This window comes from Chlamydotis macqueenii, chromosome 15 (assembly GCF_036417535.1).
Source record: "Chlamydotis macqueenii isolate bChlMac1 chromosome 15, bChlMac1.mat, whole genome shotgun sequence".
Lineage (NCBI taxonomy): Eukaryota > Metazoa > Chordata > Aves > Otidiformes > Otididae > Chlamydotis > Chlamydotis macqueenii.
This window is the reverse complement of record NC_141570.1, coordinates 9,171,178-9,192,881: the sequence shown is the minus strand read 5'-3', so window position 1 is coordinate 9,192,881 and position 21,704 is coordinate 9,171,178. Positions and strand designations below refer to the sequence as shown.

The 21,704-nt window shown below is 50.2% G+C and overlaps 1 protein-coding gene across 2 annotated transcripts; it reads right to left on the bottom strand.

Moving 5' to 3' along the window:
- Nucleotides 1–11,689: 11,689 nt before the first annotated feature.
- Nucleotides 11,690–20,475, bottom strand: CLEC19A (C-type lectin domain containing 19A). Of its 2 annotated transcripts, XM_086759725.1 has the most exons (6): nt 20,291–20,455; nt 19,146–19,224; nt 14,545–14,710; nt 13,941–14,034; nt 13,059–13,191; nt 11,690–12,281 (listed from the first exon to the last, which is right to left on the bottom strand). In XM_086759725.1, the coding sequence occupies exons 3-6, from the start codon at nt 14,706–14,708 to the stop codon at nt 12,202–12,204; spliced, it is 471 nt and encodes a 156-aa protein (XP_086615851.1). In that variant the 5' UTR covers nt 14,709–14,710; nt 19,146–19,224; nt 20,291–20,455; the 3' UTR covers nt 11,690–12,201. The 2 variants fall into 2 exon arrangements, with proteins under 2 accessions (XP_086615851.1, XP_010118769.1); XM_010120467.2 differs by lacking the exon at nt 19,146–19,224 and having other exon boundaries at nt 20,291–20,475.
- Between the last annotated feature and the right edge of the window lie 1,229 nt (nt 20,476–21,704).

Genomic DNA, 21,704 nt, shown 5'->3' with positions numbered 1-21,704 from the left:
CCAGCTGATGAGCACCATGCCCTGGGCACGAGGACACTACAGATAACTACGGGCTCCCCGGGAAGCCAGCTGCCTGGGGAGAAAAATAGCCCAACCAGGAAAAATTGTTATCCATGGTGGCCATCAATAACCTTTCAAGAAAAGGCAGAGGCCAGAGGCAGTCATGGCCTAATAACAGTGATTTTAGGCTTTGTTTTTAAACTGCTTATTTAGTATTGCAGAAGGCATTTTATGATTAAAATAGGGGTCTTTCTCAGTCTGGCATTCAGCGGCTGTGCTCTTTTGCACCCTGGGCATCGCCAGGGAAGTCAGTGAAGGGGCACAGGGAAAAAGCAATGCAGAATTTGGCTCCATGAAAAATCTGTCATTAGCAGAGAACCCAGTTCCCCAAATCAGCTAGCAAGGACAAACTATTTAACTAAAATAAATTGCTGCAAGGGCAATTCAGAGAACTAGAGAGGAAACTGCTTTTGTTCTTCAGTCACCAGTTCCACGCTGACAATTGAACTGCGTCCTTCTGGCCTTACTCACCGGTACTCCCTATCTCATAGCAGTTTTTCACTCTGTGCATTTTCCCATGCAGAATGACCAAGTCTGTTGCATGTACTTACCTCTTTCTTCTTCTGGAAAGATCCCAGTCAGGTATTATTCTTAGGTTTGTTTTCCCCATCCCTGCTCTACTGCAGCTCCTGGTTTTGCTGTATGTACCTCTGGCTGCAATTTCTCACCTGAAGCATCTTATCCAAAGCAGTCCTATTTCTTTTACTCCAGCGAGAAAACTAGTCCCTCACCAGCAACTAATCCTTGTATGAAAGGAAAAAAATGCTAATAAACAGGGAGCCATTACCATTCCTACCGCTTGGGAAGCCCTTGCTATAAATCAGCTTTCTGCACAGTTGCTGCCAAGGCAGCGCTGCACAGGCTGGCAAGCTCAGGGCAGGTACCTGCCACAGCCCTGCCCGCATCTCCTCTTTGTAGTGTCCAGCTATAGCATCTTACTTGATCTTCTTTTGGAGCCTTCACTTAGCAAAAAGATGCCACTGGGCCAATTCAGATCACATAACAGTTTGGATGATGGTAAAGAAGCTGGAAAGTAAATCAGCCCTATCTATTTTCCTGGCCCTGCAGGACTGGTTGGAGGCAATAGTAAGAAAAAAAAAAAAAACAAGAAAATCACCCTTTACTTACCAAAAAAAAAAAAAAAGAACAAAACAATACAAAAAAAGGCACAAAAAACTCCAAATAAACAAACAAAAAAAACCAGATCAAGTTTGGGGTGAAATTCAGAGTCAGCTTTAGCACCAATTTCCACACTTGGTTTCTCAGACCCACGGAGAGCAGGGAGGGGAAGCAGATTTCATCAAAACTGCCATAATCCACATAGCCCTGAATTAGGACATTTCAGACTCAGTTTTGCATCAAAAGGCTTGGAAAAGTTTAAAAGCTGAAGCTTGTACAGAGGTGAACTTGCTGCCTAAGTGGGATTTTCTCTCCCACACTATGAAAAGCCGTGAAATAGGGGCAGTACCTGGATTTCCACCCAGCCCCGAGGTCTGTCTCAAACCACAGCAAAGTTCACTGGACTTCCACTCTGTTGGACCAGACCTTGCACAGGACCAGGGATGCTCTGAGTCCGATCCCGTTCTTTCGGGGTTACCTTCCTGGCCTGACCCCAACCCCACATCACTGATAAAACTGCCACATCCTCACCCTAAACGGTCGTATATTATTGACAACGACAAGATCCAAGCTGGAGACGGCCTCAAGTCAGCAGTAGGAGTTGTGATTCATCCCCAGCAGCCTATAGCTTGTACAAGACATGGCAAAGCTTTTTCAGAAACCTGAGATGAAGAGAGGGAGGGACAGCATATGCCAAACTAGGGAGCGCGGCAGGGCGCCCGTCTGGTAACAAAATTGGCGCATGGCTGCAGATCAGCTCCTGCATCCCTCTGTGCCTGGAGGAGACATGTGGACTCCAGGAAAGCCACCATGGCTGCTCTCCATCCTGGCATCCCACCCTCCTGCTTTCTCACCCATGTGAGCTGCACTACTGATGCTCAGCCTGTTTGATTTTGTAATGGTGTACCTGAGCCAGAAGATGCCAACAGCAAACTCTGTACCTTTTGGCAAATTCAAGGGGATCAGATTCCACCCTGCAAAAACTTTTTGGGTGGCCCCTTCTGCTGTCCTGGGTGGTCTCACTTCTTCTGAGATGCCAACAGGCAGATTTAGCCCAACATACAGACACACTGTAGTTTCAACCATTAAAATGTAAATCTAGAAGCAATTCCACTGCCATTCCACATTGTTCTGGGTTCATTCCAGCACACTAGAAATGAGAACCTGACCCAGGACGCAGGCTGGGACAGATGAATTATCAATATATCATTGTGTCTGCCTTCTCCTCCTCCTTTTTTTGAAGGACTTCAAGAACAAACTACCCTTGCTACACATCTTAGCAGCTTCTTCTGGGAACCCTGTTTGCAACACAGACGGCTCTGGGTCAGCATCACCATCATGGCACTCCGGTGAGCTCAAATGCAACATCTACACAAGACCATCAGGTTGGGGCAAAGCTCATTTAAATAGAATCACACAGGTTCAGGACTAAATCATTTAAAGAAAATCACAAAAATGTATCCAAGAGTACAGACATTCAAAAAGTCATCGGTGATGGCTGAAACTAATTGGCGGTTGTGGAAGTGGCTCTTAATTAACATTCTTATTGCGGACTCACACGCTGATCGCTCAAAATCATATTCAAAAAATATCCAGAAGAAATCATACTGGTGCCAGAGATTGCCAGGGATGCAGTGGAGGTGTGGTGCACTATCTGCGTGATGACAACTCGCAATACAGTAGCCTACAACAGCCACAGCCTTTCCAAGAAGGACACTCAGCTTTGCAACAGCCGAGCCCGCCTCAGAGCGAGTGGCCACCCCCGACTCAGCACAGCTCTCGCCTGAAGCAAAGCCCAGAGAAACTGCCCGACCAGAGATTGGGCAGATTTCTGATTTATCAGGCCAAGATTCGATCCCCAGAGCACATGATGTAAAACTTGCTATCCAGCTCTGCCTGGGACTGCAGGAAGCACCGGAGGTGCAGACTCCCAGCACTGGTTTTCCCAGGGTGATGAGCACCATAGAGGCTAATTTATTTCTCAGTCTCTTTCTCATCTTTTAATCAAATCCAACATCAGTTTCTGTTTGATTAAGCTGCATGCGAGGTCACCTCTACTTTGCTTCCTGGGATGGACAAGCGCAAGTCAGACCTTCACCATGCTGGAGGGGACATGAGAGACCAGTGAGCAACTTGAGCTGCCCCTAGAAAGCTGGTCCTTGATTTCCCTGAAGCAACAAAGGGCTGAGCTGGGATGTGGCTGGGATGGATCCTTGGCAGACCCCAGGACATTCCCAGGCAGGTGCCGGCTGCCCCGGCCCCCAGAGCTCTGTGCCTGGCTCTCTCGTCACCTACTTTAGAAACCTCTAGCACATCTCAAAGGGGACACTGCCATCCCACAGCTCCCCCACATCAGAAAACAGGTCAGAGCCCCCAGCATGCTCAAGCTGCTTGCTGACATTTCAGGGAGCCTGAGCAAACACCATTGCTAAATCCACTGAATCAGTGTTTGCCCACTAAATCTGTGGGGCTTCAAGCACACATCGAGAGCCTCGGGGCAGGCAGGCACACGTGTAAAGACTCCATTTAAAATTAAAAAACCTCTAAAGCGAGTGGCTGAGCTACAGGTTAAAGGAATTTAAATTGTGTGACCCTGGCTCCCATGTACAACGCCCCCCCAACCCGCTCATCGAAGCTCTGCACGTCCAAATGCTTGGCTACGACAGGGGAAGGGCTGAGATGTGGCCAGGCTCTGCCCCCGCACAAGCCCCACTCCAAAATCAGCAAAGATCTGTTATTTTCAGCAGATCCATAATAATAGACATGGGATCAGGGCAGGGGAAAAAAAAAGGCACAGCTCTATGTGCAAAACTGATCTAACCCGGGGATGTCTCGCTTTCCCGGCAGAGCCGAGCCGCACAAGCAGCTGCTTCTCCACGGGGCCAGTCCCAGCACTTGGCTGATCCCCAAATCCCCACAAACAGAATTACCCCAAATCTGTGAATATACTTGGTGCTGTCAAAAATCTTACTGACTAGTGGGCCTTTTTCCTATAAGCCTTTCTCAGCAGAGCACGGAGCGCTTATCCTGCAGCTCAGGCAGCTCATCAGGCTAACGAGGCGATACGCACCGCAGCGTCCTACGCTATATAATCACCCTGAAATTAGGATTTAGTGTAAATCTTACAAAATATGTTGCCTGAAACCTCAAAATGGTGTAATTGGGCTCTTCTGCAAAAGAAATGCCCATGGGGGAGACCTTAGTGCTGGTTACTCTGCACGGGGTGGGAGAAAGGGAGAGCGAGATGTGGGACACGCAGAGGATGCGCGTGGGTGTTTGTACATGAAGTGGTCATTGTAAAATAGTAATGTACTACAGAAATACATACGTGTGCACTTATATATGGTTGAACAGGTATGTATAATGACTATACATGTATGTAAGTGTATGTGGTTAAATGTTTTCACTAGGCTTACTGGAGACAGAGCATTTGCAGGATGCTCCAGAGAAGTCAAGTTTTGAAACTGCAGCTCAGGGGAAACCAACAAATGGAAAATAGGAGGAACGTAATCCTCCTTCAACTGACATTTGGTACCCTTGAATTAACGTAGACTAGGAACGTGTTGTCTAAACTCACACTTCAGGCAGTGTTTTGGAGGCAGGAGCTCCACAAATGTAAGGGAAAACATATTTACTCTTGTAAATAAAGGTGTCATTATAAAATGAGCACACAGCCTCCGTCAATGTGGGGTTCAGATAGCCCAGACGCTGCGTTTGGCCTCTTCCAAAAACAAACTCGAGTCTGTCCTCCTCCCTTAGGACTCTGCGTTTCCCCTTGTAGGCGGCATCTGTCACAAGAGTTTGTTTTCTCCAACAGCTTAACGAGGTCTGTGTGAAAGATGAAGAGCAGGGCTTTGGGATGCGCTGCCCTGGCAGCCCAGACACAGGGGTGATGGTCGCTCTCTCCCTGAGCTGCAACCCCACTCTGTGACCATCCCGCACATGAAAAATAACCCCCCTTGTCCTCTTCTACTTCTTTTTTGTGAGACATACTGTCTAGGGAAGGATCCCTTTACTCTGCTTATGAGAAGAATTCAAAGACATTTCTAATAAGGAAGAAGTGTAAAGCATGTTGTATCTAAAAATGCCCATTAAAAACCAATATATTCTTTAAAAATACATAGATACTAAATCTGTTGCATGAGGGTGCAGCCGTTTGGCATATGCCGTTAGTTGTGTAGGTTCCCTTAGTGAGCACAGGCAAAGCTGCTGCCACTGCTGGAAAATTCAGACATATCCCCCAAATGGCACATTAATAATGAGATCTTTCAGAGGAGGATCCATGACTCATCCAAGAAGAGAAATGGGTCATTCACTGCACTGAGCTGTCTGAACAAAACGGCAGCTTTTTTTGGGTTTGCTCAGTTTAAACTAGAAAAATGGAGAAAGTAATGCAAGAGAGGATGTGTTGGCTGTAGCTGCCAGACAATACGAGCAGTGAGAGCCTGCATTGGCATTTTAAAGTTAAAAACCCCACCCTGACAGGCATTTTGTGCCTTGTATGGTTGTATGCTAAAACCAGGAGTGGAAGAAACTGTGAGCATCCTTCACCACTGCCCCACCCTGCTCCACCCAAAGCCACCAACTCGCTATTTGTTTCCAAAAAACTTGCCAATTCTTCCCCAAAAGTCATGTCCTGGGGGCACCCAGGGTTGAAGGGACCAAACCCACCAGCGCTGGGATGCCTTTGGGAGCCCAGTGGCTGTTGCCCTGGTAGTCGTCCCCGCAGCAGGGAGCAGCTGGGGGCCCAGGATAACACGCAAGGAAAGATGGATTTACTGTAGATGCAGAATACACCCCAAAATGTCAAATCCAAGTAAGGTTTTTTGGTGCCCTGCCTGCGTTACTGCCAGAGTGGGAGCTGCTCCAGGTTACCTGTATGGTTATGGGGCACAGGGTAAAAACGCCAAAATCCCAGTCAGGCCAGTCGTGCGTGGGGGATCAGAGGGATCACGTGCAAAGTGACGCGCAGCCCTGCAGACAGCTACAGCAGGTTGTTCGATGGAGTCAATGCAGAAAAAAGGGCAGGTTACAAAGCTGGCATTTAAGATCTCATTAGAGTTGTTAATCTTATTGCTATTACCAAATTATAATTGCTTTCACAACCCAGCTAAATCCAGGGTAACTATCCATATTAGATGAACATATTAATCATTTGCATCCAGCATTTACTCAGGACCGTGACTTTGTGTGATGCTTTGGAGATTAATAAAGGCCATGGCCTGTTCCAGCGAGCACCTGCCCTCTCCACTGATGAAGTACCACATTTAATTGCTTTAACCCTAACTTCTGTCATTTCCTTCCCCTCCCTCTGTCTGCGACTTTCATATTCAGTGTCTGCTGGGTGCAACCCATGGCCAGAGGATGGAGGAGGTTGGCCACGATGGAGGAGACAAGGTCTAGCAGCCCCCATGCCCCACGCGGGCACCAGTGCCAGCACCGATGAGCAGACTGGGAGCCCACGAAGGTGTTACGTCTTCATGTGGACAAGCTGCACAAAACAACTCCTATCTGCAGACCTGCCACTATGTCCTGCCTCCTAATTTAATTATCTCAGTGAGATAAAAGAGGAATTAGTGGCAAGTGGATGTTTGCCGTTAAACAAATACTTGACAATGAACACTGAGCTCTTAAACCACTGCTGGATTGTGGGTCAATTGACTTTCAGGAACCCATGGCCATTGAGTCTAAACAGCATCCAAATCAAATTAATTTTGTCTTCAGAATAAAAAAAAAAAAAAAAAAAAAGCCTTCCCCATCCTCTTCTACAGCCACCTCTGAAAAGTCAAGCCAGCCCTGCAACACTGTCCTTCCCCAGTGCTCTGCAGCAATTGCTGGCTTTGCAATACAAAAAAATTAGAAAGCATTTAATCTAAGCTGGCATTTTCCCAAACCTCAAAGTCTCCATGCACTCCGGAAGCGGAGGATGGTGGTTATTCCCTCAGGAGCAGGACCGCAGCCTCCCATAGCAGCTTGGTGGGGGCCGGTCCCAGGGTCCCTCCAGCCACACTGCTCTCACCTCCTTTCCCAATCGGAGACGGCAATTCCTCAAACTGCTTTTGAGTTAAACCTCCTCACCTTCCTACTCCGTGGCAGATTTCTGAACGCAGCCAAAGGAGGATATTTTATTTGAGTCCTCTCCATGCTACAGAGGTGCAAGAGGAAAGCTTCTCCTGCAAGCCATCCCCTGTCTCGTCCTTCGCCAGGTCTCCCACGGTGAGACACCCAGATTTTGCGTTATCCCAAGCGACTACATGAGTACAAATGGATACCAGAGCAAGCACACGCTTCCTAGGCCAGGGGTTATGTTACTGGGTTTCTGTGGGAGGGATGCAGTTATAACACACACCACACTCCAGCAAACTTCCCATTCAAAGATCTGCTTAATAACAGCACCAGTCACTCCCATACAGCCCTGACAAGGATCTATTTGCCTCCTGACAAAGAGCTTCACAAACGATGCAATCAACAGCTCAGCATAATTTTCAAGAAATACAAATGAGCAAATATCTAGTTGCCATGGTAACCCCAAGAGCCAGACCAGACTTTTTTGCAAATTACCAAATACAGCTACATTTTGCCAAGGCAGCAGGAGCAAGGCACCGGGGACCCCACTCCGCGACAGCGGGCAGGTTTTGCTGAGGAGTACCAGCTCCTTCGGCAGTCTGCCCAGAAAAGCTCCACCCTCACTCACAGAATCCAGGGGATTCACATTCACAGTGCCAGCTGCGATTCATTTCTCTCTCACGTCACCTGCGCTTTGGCTCCGTGGCCTTCAAGGCTGACCAGTTTTACGAGCAGAAACCACAGCGGGAATTGCTCTCGTTAGATCTGCACTTTGTATCTGATCAACAGTGTCTCTGACAATTTGCACCCAGGAATTAAAGTTTCCAGCCAAGTTACCAAGCCTCTGCAAGGCAAAAGCAGTTAATAAAAATCCCTGTCACCCTTTTCAGGTGGCTGTACCCCAGAGCCATGCGCCAAAAGGGAGGATGGGGCTGCCGACCCATGGACCGCCGCTCCCCATCAGAGCAGTTTTCATGGGAAGCCTGGAAATGCTTGGCCACAAAAGACAGGGAGGCTGTTGAGGTACCGGTAAGAAGCAATCAACAGCAAAACGGGCCCTGGTACCAGCGCGAGGCATAGTGGATCACACCTCTGGCCCTTTTCTCCACAGCTGTCCCAGCCAAGCCCCTGCCCACCCGAGGGGCAGCTGGGCTCAGCCGTGCCCAGGAGGAGATGCATTTCCCAGCAGGTTGGTCCTGCTGGCTTCCACCGTCCCACACCTTCCCTGGCAGCAGCAGGGAGCAGCCGGTGTGAGGTGAGACGGGAAACCTGCCCCTGCAGAACAGGAGGAACATCTCTGTTAAACCAATAGCCGCCGGGACCTGCACAGCACAGGGTCGAATCCTGCTCACCTTCCTCGTGCCCCGCTGCTCCGTCTCTCCCTGCAGCACACATTTGGGATGCACCAAACCAGGGGGATTTAATGCTAACACCATCACACGGACAGGTAACATCATTTATTGTACAGTTTTGTGGTTTGGGGTTGTTTTTTGGTGATGGACCTTACTGCCACAGCCAGCAAGTGAGTATAATTTACTCACTGAGCTGCAGGAAGCCTTTTTTTTTTTTTTTTTGCCCTGAGATATTTTTGTTCGCTGTCAAAGGGAACCACTCTGCAGCATCCTCGCCTCCGGGCAGGATCTGCTCCGTTAGGCAGGCAATTAAACCCGAGGGAAACCAGGGCGGGGAGAAAAAGGAGATGCACAAGAAAAAGATCATGATTCAGTTGTGCGGGCCTTGTCCTCCTAGGAATTTTCAGGGGAAAAAAATTCATACTAAATTAATAGAGGAAAGGACAGCTCAGCCCAGCTCAGCCAGCCGTCTGGGCAGTCCAGATTAGAAACCGGGGAGGAAAATCACCACCGGGCTGCCTGTGCCAGGGCAGGCTGCTGCCAGCCACCAGCACGCCCCGGCACGCTGCTGACAGCACTGCACTTGTCTTCCCAGCTTCCATCCCCTGGACATCCAGCAGCATATTTCAGGAAATAAAGGAGAAAAATAATAGGGGGAAAAAAATGCACACATCAAAAGGCAAATGGTCCAGGCGTTGGGGCCAGTGTTGTCGCTACAGACCATGAAATGGGGTATAGGAGGGTAAAGACGTTTGTCACCAAGAGACAGTTATTTTTGTTCATTCCCAGGCTAAATCACACCATGTTCACACTTACCCTGACTTTCATGTGTTACAAAGGAAGATGTTCAGCTCCTAAAAAACTTGGAGACCCTCCGGAATCAGTTGCTTGCAAGCGATGTGCAGGGGAGGTGTGGGAGAGTCCTGCCGCTGCCAGGTTTCCCACTGCCTGCACCTTATGGCAAGGCAGGACAGAGAAATTGAAGACAACAGGGGAATTAGTGATTACAGGACCAGAAATACTAAAAAAATAAAATTAAAAATTTCAGCCTGAAGAGCTGTAACTCCTCCTGGCCACCCATGCCAAGAGAAAGAGCACGTCCAAGCTTCAACCAAGCACTAACCTCGCCAGGTCCACTAGAAGTTCATTAGAAAGGTGAAAACTCCTGTTGTTTTCTGAATTTTATTTGATTACTGTGGAACAGAAGACACCAGTGAGAAGAGCGGGTTGGTTTTTAAGTAAGGATCCTGGAGCCTGGGGAGAAAGCTGAGGGAATTGCAAACAAAGCCCCTATTAACTTTGGTCCTGACTTTCAGGTCATGCATTTTCTGTTCTTTTTACCTGGAAATGAAGATGTTAATTGGAGCAGACAGCTTTCACAGGTTTCCCCATTAGGAATGTTTTTAGCCACAGTAGGGCGTAAGTCTTCAAACGCTTTCCCAAGGGAAGGTTTTAACCTTTCTTTTGAAACACCTCATGCCACTTGCAGGGAAAAAAAGAGAGTTTTTTGGCTTGAGGCACATCGAGCCCTGGCTGTGATGAACTCCTGGCTCCTCTGGACAGGGGACACAGGAAGAACAGAGAAAAGAAACTGGGGAGAGGCAGCCCAGAGCCAAGCTTGGCACCGTGCGGCAGCATCACCCAGTGGGATGGCCGTCCCTGCAGCACCCTGACCTTCCTGGCCAGGCGACGGGTTCCAGGCACAGCCGAGAGGCGTTCTGGGGGTGTGCTGGTTCAGGTCCCCTGCTCTGCAGCTGATCTCCACCATGGTGATGGGACCACTCTTACAGCGCTGGTGCTCGGAGTCAGCCAGACACTCGCCCGGTGCCGCACGGATCCCCGACCCTGCTGTCCTGCCAGCAGCGGGCACAGGACCCGTCCACGGGTGACCTCTAGGACAGCAATCAAAACGGTTCCTCAAGCCCTTTTTCTGCCACAGATCAGATCCTACACATGAACATTTTGTTAGCTTGTTGGATCCAAGAACTACTTTTTTTTTTTTACAGCTGATTTCTTTGCATATTGTTTTCATCTATATGTAATTTATTTTTTTCAGATGAAGCAGAAGCCTCTAAGAAACACATTCAACACTGTCTCCTGTCCAGGACTGAAAATTATGCAACTTGCTTGCTTTTCATATAAATATATGGATAGTATCTCTACATAAAATTTAAAAATATATTTTCATTTATATGCATTACCCATTTTAATATATTTTATATTAAAAATACTTCAAGTATAAAATATAAAAACACATAATCAGAGATGACAATATTTGCTTATTTTAGAAGTCTGCTCCAATGCACACGTTCCACTTACACCACTACTGTTACCCCACTGAGTTTTGAGGTTTCTCCCCAAATGGAAATGCATTTTAGCTGAAAGCCTCACTGATACCCGAGGAAGTGGTTACAAGCTCCCAGTGGAGACTCAGTTATTTACCTCATCATATCCAATGTAGTCTCTCTAGAAAATCCATTTTGGAATTTTGTGTCTCCAAGATGGTGACATCAAGGGAGACCAGACAATTTTACAAGGATACTTTTACTCATCTTTACAGACCAAGTTGCAGCCCAGGGCTGCGACTCCAACAGCACACACTGGGGCTGACACAACCACACATACCTCCCCAAAAATTATTTACCTGGGAGATAAAATTACCCCTGTAGTGCCAGCACAGAACAGGAGGATATCAGCAACGGCTGCAGGAAAGAGCATCATCCCACTAGAAACCAGAATTGCACTGAAAGCTGTGAGCTCTCCCCACCCAGGAAGGTTTGTGAGGGTGGGCTGACCCTCAGCTGGTGCCTATCAGCCCTTCACCCACCCTCCTCCTGATTCGGTGAGCCCGAAGTGGCCAAACCCTGCTCACCTGCTGTGGGTGCAGAGTGGCCCCATACGCCCCGGTGGTGATGCCATGCAGCTGATGGGGGACAGGTGAAGGGCAGGGTGTGCACACAGGCTGCCCAGGGACCCCCAAAAACCAGTCAGACTCAATAGAATAAACTTTCCCAGGCATCTGCTTCCCCCAACACACCTTTTAATAAGAGCATATATGGGTAAAACCAGCTCCTTTCGCATGAGACCCCATGTCCCTGGGGAGGCACTGCTACTGAAGCGCTAGAAAGACAGAGGAGCCTCCACCTGCTGTTTGCCATTTATTGCAGTGGAGAGAAAAAAATGCACAAGAGGCATTTTGCATTAACTTAACAGCAAATAACACTTTTCCTCCGCTCTTTGCAGATCAACGGGCAAAATAATTTCCTACACACGGCTATTTTTTTTTGTGCTAACAGTTCGGTGTATTGATAAAATCATGGGTTTCCTCTGATACGCTGCGGTAGTTGATCTGAAACCCAAAGCTCAGGCTTGGGGGGCTCCTTCGCTGTTTAACACAGCTCCCATCACCATTTGCCTGTGGGGAGGGTGAGCGCCAGGTTTGTCCTTGCAGCGCTTCCAGGAGGGATTTTCACAGCCGGGGTCTGGCTGGGGATGCTGAACAGCTCCATGGCTCTCGCCACCCGTGCCACGTCCCAGCTGCTTTTCCCTGGTACGGCTGGAGAGGTGACCCAAAGTGAGGGGGACGCGGCCAGTGCTGGCAGCCTCAGTCCAGGGCCAGCGAAGGGATCTTGCAGACGAAGGGAAAGGCTTTGCCACAGGCGTTGTCGTTCCAGGAGCGCAGTGCTACCCCCCAAAAAAACCAAGGCGTTAGCTGAAAAAAGGCACGAGGAGGTAACCATGCACCACCCTCAGGACCGGGATCTCCTGCCGATGCGGGAGGCTTTCCTTGGATGTACTTCCATTTGTGCTACTCCCAGCTGTGACCCCTCCCAGCATCCCCGTCCCGGTCCTCGGGATGCTGGTGGGGATGCCTGGCCCCAGCTCAAACATGGTAGTGGGGAGGCAGCTGCAAACACAGCCCCATACCTCACAAAATATCAACAGGCTGTCCATGGACAAGGTGTTTAGGGGTGTCCAGGGGGTCTGGATACACCTGACTGGTCTCACTGGCAATGAGTGCAAAGTGGGATTTTTGCATAAGCAGGGTCTTGCCCCACTTCAGCAGGATGCCCCTGGCCTGAGTGAGGGAGGCAAAAGCTGGCAAACTGATGAGTATTTCCGTGGGCCTCCCATGTGAGAGGGGAAATGGAAAAATGTGACCTTTGGCTAAATTTGGTAATTCTTCCAAGTATGTGATGCTCCTCTCCTGCTGCTGCTGTGGGAGAGGGAGATGGGCTGTGAGCAAAGGGAAAGTGACTGTGTGTGCATGTATGTATGTATGTGGTGAAAGAGAAGACACATCTCTTCTCTGAAAAAAAAAAATGAAGTAGTAATAAAAACTTAAAATGCAAATCCTCAGCCTGCCAGTGACCTCTTCAGAAAAGCACAAGCTGCAGTGGACAGAATTATTGACATGCAAATAAGACTTAAGGTGCCCTGGACACCTGGCGCGGCACTCACCGCTGCTGTGCCGGTACCAGATCTGCACACAGTCCTCCTCCTCCGGGATGGAGTGGATCCCGTCGTCGGGCTGGCTGCCGTCCCAGTAGTGGTAGTCGTATGAGGAGCCGTCCGTCCACTCAAACTGACCCTCCTGGCACGGGGCGAGTGGAGAAAGCCCGCGATCACAAAACCGGGTTTGTAGCAGGGGGTCCTCGCTCCCATGCAGACCCCTGTCCCCTGGTACCACACAGCCCGGGGATGCAGGGAGAGACTGTCACCACTCAGCAAAGGCCAAACAGTACATATGGTTTCTACAACTGAAAACTTACCCTGGAAAGCTCCAGCATTCACAGTGTTCTCACCAGGGGAAGCCCAGAAATTAAACTCATATATTTTTTAACACATCCACCCAATTCTGCATTCCTTTTCATTTTTCTTTTCCATTCCTCTCCCAATATCTACAAAAAAATTTGCTAGCATGGGACTGTTCTCTGCTCGATTTTTCTTTGTTGCATATTAGACTATATATTTCCAACATGCCAGCTTTGAAAAGTTGCACAGTGCCGCAAGAAAGCAATGAAACTTGATGATTTTTGACACTGGAGACATTTTCATTTTATTTGCTCTTCTTGGCTCAGAAGTACAATACTCATTCTATTAATCCATTAATAAAATATGATGTGAAAAATTAGTAATTATTAATCTGTCAATGTTAGTAACGGTTTTCTTTTGGAAGCAGACTGAAAGGGATAAAATTAAAACTTTCCCTTGTGCACTGCACAACCACCCAATTAATGGGGCTGTAAGGAGTGAAGAAGAAAAGCAAGGGGAAATCAGGGCAAAATGCAAGGAAGTGAATTTTTCAAAACCATTTCCCACATGGCTGCGGGGAGCTCTCACCTGCCGCAGGTCGTTGAGCCCCATCCAGATGTCGGTGGGGATGCCCGGCACGCGGCTGTTCACCAGGTCGTACACAAAAACATTTTCTTCCCAACTGGCAAAAGAGAGCAATAAGGAGCTGCTGAGGGGCTATGTCAGGCAAATGGTCAGGCATGCCCCATAGCATTCACCCTACAGCATGGCCAAATGGGTCCCCCTCTTCTGATGGCTGTTGATTGCTTTCCCGGGTCTGCGCAGGAGGTGTGTAGCGTGGGCAAGAGGTGTGTAGTGCGGAGCAGGGGGAGGAGGAGCAAGGGAAAAAGCCTGTGTAGTCACGTTGTATTTCTATCCCTTTTTCAGGAGTAAAAAATGCAGGTTTGGGAAATTTAGGGAATGCAGTTTTTCTGCCATCACAGGAAAAACTTGGTTTGTTTTTTTTTTTTACATCACCTTTGAGTGCCCAGTGCAGCAGACTTGCCCTGTTCGCTGCTGCAGAGGGATGCTTAGGCTGGGACACGAGCCTGCAGCTGGCACTGAGGTTGTGCTGTGGGAATAGGACTTGGTCCCCATTTTCCTTCTTCCCTGCATGTGCCAGGGTGGGATGACAAGTTCCTGCACTCCTCACCTGTGGATGGAGGCCAGCTTGGCTGATCTGATGCCAATGGAGAACTCGGCGCAATAGAGGTCAGCTTCGGCCCAGGTTTTGTTGGTGGGGAAGTACCGGTAGCAATGGCCTTCGTACTCAGTCCAGAAGAGCGGGCAGGAGTAGGCGTGCACGGGCTCCGGCATGGCTGAGGGCAGAGCAGAGGACATCCTGCAGCTGAGGGCAAAGCAATGCAGCCGGGCGCTGAGGTGGCAGTGCCCAGCCCTGCTTCCCGCACCTCTCCCAGGCAAAAAAACCACCAAACACACACATGGAAAAACCAACTGTCGCAGAAGCCGTGAAAAAGTTTGCAAAAGCCTGTTTTGCAAAAGCCAAAACAATTTTTTGCAAAAGCTATGCGTTTCTTGGTTTTGGCATCTGCCTAAATGAGGAGGTGCATTTCAAACCAGTTTGATATCATTTTAGGCAGACGGTGCTTGAAATAAAGGCACTGACTTTTGCTACCCAGGGAATTGAGATAAGGGCTCCTCTTGCCTCCATCAGGTGCTACCGGAGCCGCACGGCTGGGACAGGGGCTGACAGCCGGGGGCTGCAGGTTGAGGGCCGCGCTCTGCCCTCCTGCAAGGCCAACTTGCACCTCCTCCCTCCAAGCAAACCCCCTCGCCATCCCCCATGTCCCCAGGCCTGGATGCAGCCGTGCACGTACGCACGCGTTGCATTTCGGCCCCATAAATAGCCGGGCCGGGCGCGCGTGCCGCCGGGAGCGGTGCCGGCCTATCTGCCTCCTGCCACCAGATAAGAGCTGGGGCCCCGGAGCTGCTCCTCCTCCCTCGCCACAGCGGGGAAGTTACTCCCAAAGAGGCCACTTTGGGGACAGGACACATTCCTGGAGCCTTTGCGGTTGCCGCTGTGTAAATACTGCAGCGGCATTAACGCATCCCTCCGACCTCCACCATGTCACGCTCCTCTGTCGCGCACGGGGACGATGCAGCACAACACAGCGCCTGTCACAGACTCACATGCCACCCCCAAATCTTAGGGCGCATAGGCTTTAGTCTCTTAGCTGCTGGGCTTTGCACCTTGGGGAGTTGCCAGCTCCCCAGACCCAGTTCCCACATCCCCGCAGGGTCCTGCTGGAGCGAGCGGGGAGGCGGGGGAGCAGGGGGTTACGGCACACATCGGATGCCACGAAGCTATCCAAGCAGGTAACAGGCTCAAGGCCGGAGAGGTCAGGGCGCTGCTACAGGGCCCCGGCACCGCGGGGCTGGGGGAACGGCTTTGCCCATGGCTGGGGAGAGCAAAACCTTGCCAGCGGCAGTGTGGGACAGGGGAGCAGCGAGGGCAGCATCAGAGTGGGGAAAAGGAAAGGTGGGGAGAATTCAAAGCAGCTGTGGGAGCATTCGTGGAGTTGAATCCTTCCCTGCCCCAGCACCGGTGGCTCCAGGCACTAATTTTGTATTTCGTCAGCTCTTTCTGCCTTGGGATCTGTGAGCATTCTACAAACACCCACCAGTCCCCGGGTTCCTCCCGTCCCACACCTGTCACAGGTGACAAACCACAAATTTTTTGCTCCCAAGCAAGGTGCAGAGGCCGAGCCACCTGCTAAGCCCTGTGGGGCTATCACCCCATCACCCCACCTTGGGACCCCCAGCCACTCCCTCCAGAGGAGCCGTGACTGGGAGCAGCTCTGCACTCCACTGCAAGAAACCCACCAAGAGCAGCAAGGAGCTCTCCCACCCTCAGCAGCACTAGGTATGGGCTGTGGAGGGGAAAAAAACAAGGCACACCGGGCTGGAAACAAGAGAAAACACTTTTTGGGAGGATGGCCAAGCCGCAGCTGGCTCAGTGGCAATAGAGAGTTCAGCTCCCTGATTCACACCCAGCCATCCTTGCATTGGGGAAAACTTTAGAATAGCCTTAAAAGATGCAAATTGATGCTATTATATCAAGAGAGCAGAAGGACCAGGAATACCAAGAGCTGATGTGATTTCCTGGGAGCCAAGCCCTCCTCCCCGCATGGTGCTAGCTAGGGGTCCCTGTCCCCACTGAAAGTGAAGCAGAGCAAGGGCAGAAGGTCAAACCCATGGGACAAAGCTTTGACTTCACCGCCAGGTCATGGATGAGGCATGTCCCCCCCTTTCGGGACAGGGCTGGCATCTGGTTCTGGCTCACAACTACCCCAGGTTGCTGCTGGCTTCTGCCGAGGGCACCCCGGGGGTCTGTGGCAGATGGGCACCACCAGCTCCCCCAGCAACTGGGGTTTTATTACAGAGGCTGTGAAGCGCCTTGACAAACTCTTTACCTCTAGCAGCACAGTGGCAAAATTCACAGGGCTTAACTCAGCAAACGGGCCCCTTCGTTCCCAAGTGCTAATTGCAGCAGGCGTTCTGGTGCCCTGGCTCCAAGCCGGGTCTATGAGCACCCCGATCGCCCAGGAAAATCACCCTCATTTTGTTCAGAGCAGCTGAAACGGGGTCGGAGATGGAGACAGTCCTTCTTTGTTATTCCATACTGCTTCCCATTAGGTAGCATTAATTTGACAAGCTTCAGTGAACCAGAGGTGCCTGAAGGAATTTAAGGTTAAATATACCAAAAAGGAAAATATGGGAGGTCAGTGTTTAATTAGCATCTTTTCTGTTAGGTCAGGATCAGAGGCTTTGGCAGTCTCTTTGGAGGAGAACTATTGCTCCCAGTTTTACAGGCAGGAACAACTGGGAGTGCTGCTTTTATCTGGGGTCTTTAGGGGCTATTTTTAGCAGAAAGGCCACAAGAAACTGGATGTAGAGTTGTGAGTGTATGAGCTCTCTCATGGCTCTGTAGGAAAACCTCATAACCCAAGCCAGCAACTGCTGATGGTATTTTGATCTGAAAGGGGACAGGGGAAACATTTTGGGGCTATTTAGACCAGAGCCTCACTTTTAAGCACCCCACTACAACATCACTCCCAGCAGCATCAGCTCCTCCACACAGGGCAGGGCAGCACAGCACAGCCATGGGATGAGGGCTCCCGCCGACCCCAGGTAATTTCATCTGTTTGTCCCCAAATTCCTGGTCAAAAATGATTGCAAGAATCCTCCCTTCATTTGCTTATTTACAGGGCAGCATTTTTAAGGTCAGGGCCGTGTTTTAACACAGCATCAGCAAAATAAATGTCCAGACCTGGTTGACAATAAGATTCATATCAGGCAGATGTTACTAAATCAGAAAATATGAAAGACAAAGATTTTGTGTCAGAAAAAGAGCTTTGTACTCTCTGGATTTGTTTCTGTGTCAACAAAACTGGTGCCTTTTTATTTATTTACTAGCTGAGACCCACTGCAGAACCGCCGGGAAAATCACTTGTCAAAATCTTGCAGAAGCTGGCACTGCTCTGCCAAAAAGTTTCACTTCCCCGAGTGGCCATTTTCCAAGTAGAAATGATTAATTAACAAAACCTCAGCCCATTTCATTAGTTTTTTATTCCAGGATGCTACTGAAAAGGATAAAATACCAACTGTGTGACTCCCACTGACTCAGCCTGTGAAGAGCAGGTTTTTTCCTGAAGAGATTCATCCCAAGGTGCAATAGTGCTTCACCTCCAGCGATCCACAGAATTGAGACAAAAAGTTTGGGGCTAGGACAAGGTTAACAAGAGATGCCCAGGCAAACAAGACTCCTGGGGGGACTGCAGCTCCAAAGGGTTTTGGACAGCAGATCGGATCAGGTCAGTGCTGGCAGCAGGTGCTCTTCTTGCTGCGGGGCTCCCTTCTATCAACAGCTGGTGACTTACCAAAAAGCTTAGACATCTCACTGAAAGGCATGGTCTTGAAACACCTCCCCTGGCACATCCATAAGCTAATGGTGCTGTCTGACCTGAAAAAGCAAGTGAACCTCTTCACTTGCCAAGCTCTTGGCAAGCAGCTGGTTTTGGAGGGCGTCCATCAAGTCCCAGAGGTTTGTCTGAAGTGGATGCCAACAGAGAAGAGCTGAGGAGATCCCTGTCACGTGCAAGCCTGGGTCCTTCCCAGGGCAGAGACGCCGGCAGAGCCCCTCCACTGGTACCCAAGGACTGCAATGCTGAGAGCAAGGGATGGGGAGCGCTCCCCAGCCAGCAATTGGAACAGGGGCTCAGGACGAGCATCCTGGTGCTCACCAACACAGAGTCAGCTCTTACCAGCTCAGGGACATGGGGAAGACCAGCAGCATGGCTCTACCCTGTGTCGGCACTGCTGGAGCAGGGGGCAATTATATGGGATGGGTGAGACAATAGGGCAGGGAGAGGGGAGCCCCAGGACCCTCCAGGTCAGCTTCAGCAGAAGCAGCTTGCAGCAAGACCAGGGGATTCAAAATGCCAGCTGAGCTGGACGTCCATCCCACCACAGTCTCGACACATCCACCAGCCCATGTCCTGGGCTGGACAAAGAATAAACACTAAAAAGGGGGTTTGGTGGGCAAGAGCATGTAGCAAGAGCTAAGACAGTGCTGCTGTGTGATGCTGAGGTTCCTCAGGTTACCCGTGGCTTTAGGAGCATGTTCTTAAGCCCTGACACCACAGTCATTATGGACAAACAATCTCACCTTCGTGAGATTTGTAATATTTGTCTTTCATTAACAGATGAAAAAGTCTCATGCTTAGCACCCACCTTCAAAACAAGCAGATCACGGGAAGGTTTTCAGTCGGTGTGGCTGGGGGATGTATGGAGCTGGAGGGGATGGTACCCACTGGAGGACAAAACACTCATTCAACAACTGGGCAATATTTTACACACTCTGATGTGGTTTTTAAAGCATATGTTACAAATTTCCAAGTAAAATTTTAAACACCAGCTGAAGCACGTTGGAAGTGACATCTCTTCACACGGAGGGCTTTGCCTTTCTAAAGCCTGTGACAAAACCAAGCTGTTTTTACAGCTTCAAATCTTCTGCCACGTACGTGTGGAGTCGCGAGGCTATGGCAGACGCCAGCAGCAGCCCTCCTGCAGCCAGCACTAACAGATAGGAGTTATCTTGCAGGGGTTTTTTTTCTCCTTAATTAGTTTTGGTGAAGCTCCCATGGATTAGGCGTCTGGCAGGAAAGCCGGGCTTGTATCGATCCTTTTTCTCACAAACTCGCTGAACGCTACTCAAGGAGCCCCTTTCTGCTCACATTCCCATAAAACTCTAATGGAGTGCAAAGAAACTCACGCATACAAGCCCCATGAAAAAGTTTACAGGAACCTTAAGTGATATAAAGCAGCCAGTACCACCAAAAGGTCAGAAAAAGAAAAGGGGGAATAAGGGGGAATCAATTATTTGTGGCCATTTTTCACATACAGGAAGTGTGAATGAAAAAACAGGGAGTCACGGTGGTCCCCCCGACCTGTCCTGCCAGGCTGTGTGGCTGCAGTCCTGCACCACTCACACGCGTGCCTCTGGGCAGTTATTTCTGCCCACTGCCCCTGCCATCCACGCCAGACCCACGGCAGGGACAGCTGAAGGTCCACGACATCACACCACCCGAGTGCACGTTGCGGTAGGCGAAAGCACAGCCCCTTACACACAGGAACAAAGCCAGCCCAGAGCCAGCTTCCAAATCCCGGGAGAGAGAGACCGAGGCTGCTCTTGGCACATCCACCCGGTGAAGAAGAGCACTTATTTCAAGGAAAGTCAGAGACTTCTGGAGCAGTCGGAGAAAGGGGAAAGCCAGCTGCTGACCCGGCAGGAGGTAGGCGCTCTCCTCTCCGTGCTAAAGCTGGCACAGTTTAAGGATTACCTTTACCCCGAGCCGCAATCAACGCTTTCCACTCACCTTGGCTGATCTTGATGTTTGTCTGGGGGAAAGCCTGGGCGGTAAGCAAAGCCGCGGAGAGGAGCGCGCACACGTCCCACCCGGTGCCCATGGCCAGGGAAGGAGGCCAGGGCGCTCCTCAGCTCCACAGGCAGCCAGTGGCAGGGGTCACTGCTCAGTCCGGGAGGTGACTGCTCAATCCGGGACCTCCCGGCTGTGCCGGGGAGGCTGCTGGCGCGGAGGTGAATATAGGCGCTGTGCTGCTCCCTCCCCCAAAAGCAGCGGCTCTCCCAGCCACACATGCCTCCCCACCCACCGCCAGCTGAGCCTGGATGTGCTCGTTGCATCCCACCCTTAGGGAACTGCGCCCAGACCTTTTTCCATGGCTTGGGGTGTGCATCTCTTCCCAAAGAGCCCTTGTCACACACCAGAGGCTGCAGGCAAGCAAGGAAATCCTTTATCTACCCCTCCAGTTGCTTCCTGAGCAACTTTGTGTGCCCAGTTCAGCACGGCCCCATTGCCCGTACTGGCTGCCTCGCCCTGCAGGGATGCTGGGGGGGCATCAGCAGCCAGGCACAGAGGGGAGCTCGGGGCTGACCTTCACCTTGGGGTGCCTGAAAAACGTACCCCTTTTGCCTGTTGTGCAAGGCTGGCAGCCCCTCAAACGCAGGGCAGAGCCAGCAGCTGGAAGGCAAGGAGTGATGGAGGGAGGGGAAGCTGCAGCTGGCAGCCTGGGCACCCTGGGGCGAGCAGGGGGAGAGGGTCCCCACGCTGCCCGGGGGGGCACTGCCTTGTGCAGGCTCAGTGCATCCCGAACTGGGGGGGGATTAACCAGTTACTTCCGCATTTTGTGCTTGCTTTGTTTTTTTTTTTTATAAGTAAGGAAAGGCAATGCTTTGACACACTGAAGCAGCCTGGAAGGGGAAACCACCAGCTGTGGGAGGGGGTCCAAGGCTGTTTCAGGAGCTCACGCCGTGCCCACCTGCTGGGTCTGTGCCGGGCCCGAACAGTCCTGTAACGGCAGGAAACCTTCAGCCTCAGGCAGCAGACAATATTAACAGCCAATATTATCTAGCACATTACCATATTTTCTGTGGTAAAAATATTTTGGTAATAAACTTCAGATTTTTTTAAAATATTGTATGAAGTCCTTTCCTTTGCACGGGTAAGGAAAGCAGTACAGGCACAAGTGCTATGAAATTTTTGTGGTCCTGCTCCATTTCGAATTTATGCCTTAACTCAGCATTCAACAAACTGCTTAGGACACAGCCAATGCTACTCCCTTTTTATTTTTAGCTATAGATTAAAATTTTCAGTATTTTCTGAGACTTCAGTTGGGATGACCCCTGTTTTTACAGGCAAGATCCAAGTAGAAACAATTTGGGGTGACTTTTAGAAAGCTTTCAGTATAGCAAAGTATCCAGACTTACTCCAG